At 38.6% G+C, this 7657-nt stretch overlaps 1 protein-coding gene across 1 annotated transcript; it reads left to right on the top strand.

Moving 5' to 3' along the window:
* Window positions 1–271: 271 nt before the first annotated feature.
* Window positions 272–2568, top strand: LOC132175116 (uncharacterized). Its single transcript, XM_059586948.1, has one exon. It carries the CDS (start codon window positions 365–367, stop codon window positions 2336–2338), a length of 1974 nt encoding a protein of 657 aa, XP_059442931.1. The 5' UTR covers window positions 272–364; the 3' UTR covers window positions 2339–2568.
* Window positions 2569–7657: the final 5089 nt, after the last annotated feature.

Genomic DNA, 7657 nt, shown 5'->3' with positions numbered 1-7657 from the left:
TTTTATTCATGGAGTTATCTCTTTCTCATATCCGAAGTTGATGATTTGATGTGCCTCGGTATCATAACTAAAAAATTAAGAGAAATAATTTATGTTAATAATTTTTTCGTATCATCTTATAAGTTTAATAGATCAAATATTAAATTTATAATATTAACCTCGGTTCATTTGTAAAATAAGATAAGAAAAATATGAAAAAAATATTTACTTAAAATCATTTTTCAAAAATCAATATAGAAGCTCAAAATGATACGAAGACTCAGGCGACGAATTGAATTACTCCTCCACACAAACAAAAACCTCCCAAAACCCCGTACCCTTCCCTTTTCTCCATTGACTGCTCTTTCTCTCTCTCTCTTGCAAAATGGCCTCCGAGCCGGAGCAAGACAAAGAAGAAGAAGCCCAGCGACTGAAAGCCATGGCGGAGACCAAATACAACAACTCGAGCCTCAAGTCGGCGCTCAAGTACGCCAAGCGAGCCCACCGCCTCGCCCCCAAACTTGACGGCATCTCCGAAATGGTCACCTCCTTCAAGATCCTCCGCGTCGCGGCCACCAAATCCCCCGGCACTGGCACGCCCGACTGGTACAAGATCCTCCAGGTAGAGCCCTTCGCTCACATCAATACCATTAAGAAACAGTACAAGAAACTCGCACTAGTCCTTCACCCCGACAAGAACCCTTACGCCGGCTCCGAAGAGGCCTTTAAGCTCGTCAGCCAGGCGTTTCGGTTCTTGTCGGATAGGATTCGTAGGAAGGAGTATGATATGAAGCTTAGGATTAGGATTCAGGAGGAGAATGTCGTGGGTCTGGGGGGCCTGGACACGTTCTGGACGGCGTGTTCCACGTGCCGGTTGTTGCACAAATTTGAGAGGAAGTATTTGGAGCATAATTTGGTGTGCCCCAGTTGTAAAAAAAGCTTTGAGGCTGTGGAGGTTGAGACCAATGAGGGTGATGAAGCTGGTGGGGGAGAGGCTGAAGTTAGGTTTTGGAGTGAGAGGTTGAGGAAGAGAAGGGTAGGTGTTTTTGAGAGATTCGGGGATTCAGGTTCGAAACAGAAATTGGGTAGTGGTGAGAGTTTGAGAACTGTGAGTGTGAAGGGGAAAATGACTAGTGGTGAGAAAGTGGGAACTGTCAATGAGAAGGGGAAAATGGGTCGTGGGGTGAGAAGTGGGGAATTGGAGAGGGAAGAGGATGGTGGTGGTGGTGATAGTGATGGTATATGGAGTGGTGGAAGGTTGAGGAGTTTGGGTTTGAAGAAGAGAACGAGGACGGTAGGGGAGGTGTTAGAGAGGTCGATGCCAAAGAGGGCGAAACCCGGGGAGGAAATGATGACATTGGCGGAAATGCAGTCAGAAGCAAAGCGAAAGGTCCAGCAAGAGAGGATGAAGGTGAAGTTGAAGGAAAAGGAGAAGGATGAAAGAGAGAGGAGGAAGAAGATGGAGAAGGAGAAGGAGAAGGAGGAGAGGGAGAGGCGCGGGGAATTGAAGAAGAGTAGGGAGGGTTTAGAGATTGAGAAACGGGGGACTTTGAAAAAGAGAGGGGATTTAGAAACTGAGAGGCGTAGGAGGAAGAGTGTGGGTTTGGAAATAGAGAGGCGCAGGGGATCTAGAAGTGGAGATTTGGAGATTATGCCAGTGGAGGATTCGGACTTTTATGATTTTGATAAGGATAGAGTTGAGAGGAGTTTTAAGAAAGGGCAAGTGTGGGCTGTCTATGATGATGATGATGGGATGCCGAGGCATTATGGTTTGATTGACGAAGTTGTCTCGGTGAATCCTTTTGAGGTGAAGATGAGTTGGTTGGATCTTCAAAGTAATGGAGATGAGAAGCTTATATGTTTAGAGAAAACAGGGTTTCATATTTCTTGTGGGAGATTTAAGGTTGCTTGGAAGACGTCCATTAACTCACTGAATGTCTTTTCTCATATTATGGATTGTGAACGGGCAGCGCGGGAGATTTATAGAATTTATCCAAAGAAGGGTTCGGTGTGGGCTCTTTATAATGATGCAGCTTTGGATGCTGAAGGAAGATATCTCTCTGTTAAAGATAAGAGGTGCTATGACATAGTTTTGTTTTTGACTAGTTACAGTGAGATGCATGGTTTAAGCATGGCGTATCTTGAGAAGGTTGATGGGTTCAAGACGATATTTAAGAGAAGGGAGATTGGGTGCCACGCTATTAGATGTCTTGGAAAAGATGATGTTGGGTTGTTTTCACATCAGATTCCTGCAAGGAAGCTTTCTGGGGATGAGGCTCCAGAACTTTTGAAAGACTGCTGGGAACTTGATCCTGCTTCACTTCCTCCAGATTTGCTTGGCATTGGTTGGCGGAGATAATTCCGGTTAGGAAACCTGATTGCTCCGTGTATAGATTTTCTTTAATTTAGGGGATTGTGCAGCATGTTAATGTACATCAAGCACCCTTGTGCGAGTCAATTATAATTCTTAGTCACTCTTTGTGATGTCTGTTGCAAATGACGGCACTTCTGGTTAATCCAATCTAATTCTAACTACATTATATTGTATTTGTTATCCTACTATACAAAATCATGACGTCAATGTGCTTCAGATAACTTTTTAATGTTTTCTATAAGTTGCTGTCTTTACTAGTTTTTAATGTTTTCAAATTACTATCATTGTCTATTGGTTTTGATGTGTGTGTGTGGGGATGGGTGGAGGGTGGTGTGGATTTGAGTGCATGTCAGGTGATGGGCACTTTGCACTTTCACTCTGCACTGCATTTGCTTACTGTTAATGCTATAAATTTTTCATATAATTCTTGACACTTCTAAACTTGTATAAGATTGTGAGAATTGGTATAAAGGCATCACTTCAAGCACTGGGTCTCTGATGGAGGAAAAAGGTCACTTACCAATTGCATTAACTGAGGAGGAAAACAAGCATAAGTGCGAAAAATTGTGTAGTATGTGTCTGATAGGCTTTTATGTGTGAAATGTCATGGTAATTTAGTCTCATGATCATTATAACAGTACGGGGCAAAAACTTTAATTTCTTGCGATTTCAAAAGTGGATATGATGCAGACAACAAAGACCTTAAGAAAAAACAAGATCAAATACCAAACAATTCTAGAATTGTGGTCTAGTTTCCATTTGGGTCCTAACCTATGAGTCTTCTTTTAAGTTTTGAAGTCTCTTTTCTATTCTGTTTTAGTACATTTCTTTTTGGTTTAGAAATTCTCTTAATTACTTTTTTCTTTTTGTTATTCTGGAGTCCTAGTCTTTGTAAGAAAGAATTGGCAATAGCCGATAAAGGCCTTTATATTATCTGTCAAAATTCAGAGAGATCAAGCTCGATAAAATGTCGGCAACTCTTCTCAAAGCTTCTAGGGTGTGATTACCTTATCCTTTCTCGGTGTGATTGCTTAGGAAACCTAGGTGTAGTTGCCTGTGCTTTAAATTTTCTTTTTATCCTTTCTTTCACTTCTTTAATATCAAACAACTGTCAAACTCCTTCAAGATTCAATTCTTTCATTCCCTAATCGTTCATAATTTCTGTAATCATCAAAACTCATCCAATAAACGATCAAGAAATCTAATCTAGTGTTGAAGTTTTTAAGATACATCATATTGGTATCAGAGTGCAACTGCCTCAGGGTGCTATTATTTACATAACGTGAGCTTGAATTTGCATTTGTCAAAATTACAACCATTCATGACTTTTTTCCTCCTTTTTTAAGCCTGTAACTAGATAATTAGACTCATAATAAATAGGTCATGAACTGGATAACAATGTCAGCCCATCCATGTCCTATTTATTATTGTGTCCAATTATCTAGGTACAAGCTTCAAAAAGGCAAAAAAAATTGATTGTGACCTTGTGAATTGATTTCAATGTATAATGTAAAATTAGGATGTCACATGATTTTTTTCCATATGGTTATGCAATTTTTTGAGAGGAGAAAGTTTAAATTGGTGTGTGAGCAAGTTTCCCAATTATATGCTTACGTCAATGGTCCTTCACAAAAGGTGGACCGCTACAATTATTTTTATTATCATTTATATTGCACGTATAATTTCCTAATTAAAATTCATCAAAAATAATTTCCTAATTAAGGTACACTCAGTGGTTGGTTTTGCATTATTTTATGTACAATATGTTTAGTTGCAATACTTGAAAAGCACTCGAGTGAATGTGAAATTTATATGCGACATGTACATGAATGCAAAAACTAGATGTACGACAGCGATTTTTTGTTTTGTGTTTCTCTTGGGGGTTGCATAGGCCTGCAGCCTGCTTATTTTTAACTTGTGTTTGCATAATGGACACTAATGACAAATTGACACTTGATCGTGTCAATTGCCTGCCATTTGTTCTTTTGCTCCATTTGAGAAAAATTTATTTTAAGTTTTTCATGAGATAAGCAGTTTCTTTATTTTTTAAATGAGTTTGCATAATATGGTAGATCGTTGCAGGTTTGTGCCTGTCGTTATTGCCTACTGCATATGACATTTGTTTTTAATCTCACTGCATGTTGACCATTATTCATTTCTGATGTTATTTATTTAAATTTATTTTATGTTTGTTTCTCTGTCTTTCCCAATTTTCTGGCTTTAGTTTGGTCTGTTCATGATGCTAATTATAAATACCTTAGGGAAGATGTTATAAATTAGAGAAATGCTACACTTTCCAAAAATTTTCCTAAATTTGCTCCCAAAATGATGTGTCACAATCTTATATAATATATTATTTTGGGAAATGTGTCAACATCTCATGGGATTGTGACACATAATTTGGGAGAAGTGTAGCATTCCTCTATAAATTATAAGAAATTATGAAATGGAATTTCAAGGAAATTCTTGAGGAACCTCAGGAACTTTTTTGAGAACCTCTGGCCTTGAAAGCTGATTTAAAAACCTGGAACGAACAGGTTTTGGCAACATGGTGTCCCATAAAAAAACTCTTATGGAGGAGTTGTGTGCTCTTGATGGGTTGGAGGAAGTGAGAGCTTTAGTTACTGAAGAGAAGTTGAGGATTGGAAAAGTCACCTAAATGGAGGAGTTGGAGGCAAAAGTCAAGGGTTCTTTGACTAATAGAAGGTGATAAATGCATGAAGTTTTTCCATTGGGTGACCAACTCAAATAGGAGAAACAAATCCATTGAAGCATTGCACAGAAATGGCTATGTCTCTTCTGATCAATTTGCTATTAGGGAACACATTGTCCAATATTATGACAGTTTGTTTTCAAAACAGTTCAGCAGACGGCCTATGCTGGATCGCACGAGAGTGAGGTTCTTGAAGTGGTGAAAGGTATGAACAGTGATAAGGTGCTTGAGCCTAATGGTTTTTCTATGGCTTTTTTCCAGCTTGCTGGGATGTGATCAAGGTAGACATTATGCGGGTGCTCCATGATTTTCATGCTAGTAGTAAGTTTGAAAAAAAGTCTCAATGCTACCTTCATTGCTTTCATCCCGAAGAAATTTTGAGCCTATGGATATTAAGGATTTTCAGCCTATTAGTTTAGTGAGTGGAGTTTATAAGATTATTGCCAAAGCCGTTGCCAAAAGATTGAGAAGGGTTGTGAAGAAGATTATTTCGAATCCCCAAAATGCATTTGTTCAAGGGAGGCAAATCCTTGATTTTGTTCCCATTGCAAACAAATGCTTGGATAGTAGAATAAGATCTAGTGAGTTGGGGGTGATTTGCAAATTGGATATTGAGAAGGCTTATGATCATGTCAATTGGAATTTCTTACTTTACATGTTGAGGAGGTGTGGTTCTGGGGAGAATTGTACTCTTGGATAGCACATTGTATTTCTTTGGTGCGCTTTTCTGTTTTGGTGAATGGTAATCCGTCTGCTTTCTTCAGCTCTTGTGGTTTGAGTTAGGGAGATCCTTTGTCGCCTTTTCTCTTTGTTATTGTTATGGAGATCTCAAGTAGAATGCTTTCTGCAACTGTTAATGGGGTTTTCTCTCATGCCTTTTTGTGGGGTCTAGGTATTCGATTGTGGTTAACATTTCACATCTGTTGCTTGCTGATGATACTTTGTTTTTTATTTATTTTTTTTATTTTGGTGGGCTAAGCTTGACCACCTTCGCTACCTGCGTGCTTTATTTTTAAGCTTTGAAGCTGTCTCCTACTTGAAGATTAACTTGGTCACGTCGGAAATGGTTTTTATGGGTAATGTTGGTACGTGGATGGGCTGGTTGGCATTCTAGGTTGGGGGATTTCTTCTTTGCCTTTGAAGTATTTTGGTCTTGTGTTGGGGGCTTCCAATAAGGCCAAGTCTATTTGGTACAGTGTTATTGAAAAGATAGAACGTCAATTGGCTAGTTGGAAAATAATGTACTTGTTTAAGGGTGGTAGGGTTACCCTTATAAATAGCATGCTATCCAACTTGCCTACGTATTTCATGTCGCTCTTCCCACTTCGTGTGAGTGTTGCAAACCTCGTAGAGAAGCTTCATCAAGATTTCTTATGGGGCGGTGGTTTAGGGAAAGAATTCAAATTTTACTTGGTAAGTTGGTTCAAGGGTTGTTCTCCAATCTTTAAGGGAGGGGCTAGGGGTTCAGAACTTGTAGTTCAATCATACTCTTTTGGGAAAATGGCTATGGCATTATGTGCATGAGAGAGTCTTGATGGAGAGTTGTGGTAGACTCTAAATTTGGTAATTCGTGGGGGTGGGGGTGGGGGTAGTGTTCTAATGAGCCTTTTGGGTCGTATGGGGTGGGGTTATGAAAGAATATTAGGAAAGGTTGGACAAAGTTTTCAAGCCATACTAGGTTCGAGGTGGGAAATGGTGGCATGGTTAGATTTTGACATGATCTGTGGTGTGAGGACAAGTTGAACGCTCAGTTTTCTTTGAAGAAGAAGAAAACAGGGAAGAGGTCTTCTTTATACTTTTGTTCCACAATACTTGCATTATATATTTGAATTGTATATTAATGGATCAGTCCTACACACTCTTTGATCCAGTCCCTAAATCAGGTGGATCTAGATTAATTTTTGAAAGGTTATAAATCTGACTGGAATGTGTTGTTTGATAATCCAAGATCTTAACTGTTAAAGTCTTGTCTGACACAATAAGTTTAAAGTGGTTTTATGATTTAGAGCTTCTTCTTGGCCATATTGATAAGATAACCAATGAGACAGCAATCTCCTTGGTGCAGTTGGTGGCAGAGCAGATAGAGGTTCAGTTCATTTATATCCTCTGTTTCTTAATGAAACTCGTTGTGTTTAAGGTGAGAATATGTTTGCAACATGTTTTGCTGAAGGGTGCAGAGTTTATGATAAACTATGAGATTGGAATTTCAATTGGTTTTTTTATGTCTAGGAAGTGATAAGAACAGTTATTTGTTTTTTGTGTTTTTTGGTTTTGTTTAACATAGTTAAATTTCTTGGAGGCTGAATACTTGAGATTGAGAGGAATTTTCATCAGTTCTCTTTTCACATAAAATGCTCTCCTCTTGTAAAGTTTGAGAGGAATTTTCATTTTAGGAGTTCCATTAAATATCTAAATTCTGCAAATAGAAGTTTGAATAAGAAATTTTTATACATTCTGTTTGAAAAACTTGGAAGCTTATATTAGATTTCTTGAATTTAAGTAATTATTGACTGAGAACTCATTATAAACCTCTGGATTGTGATATGTGATAGACATAGCCATAGGAAGCTGGTGGAGGATATATTTGGAAA

This window comes from Corylus avellana, chromosome ca3 (assembly GCF_901000735.1).
Source record: "Corylus avellana chromosome ca3, CavTom2PMs-1.0".
Classification (NCBI taxonomy): Eukaryota; Viridiplantae; Streptophyta; class Magnoliopsida; order Fagales; family Betulaceae; genus Corylus; species Corylus avellana.
Note: the sequence above shows the minus strand (reverse complement) of the source record. Positions and strands in the feature narration are given on the sequence as shown.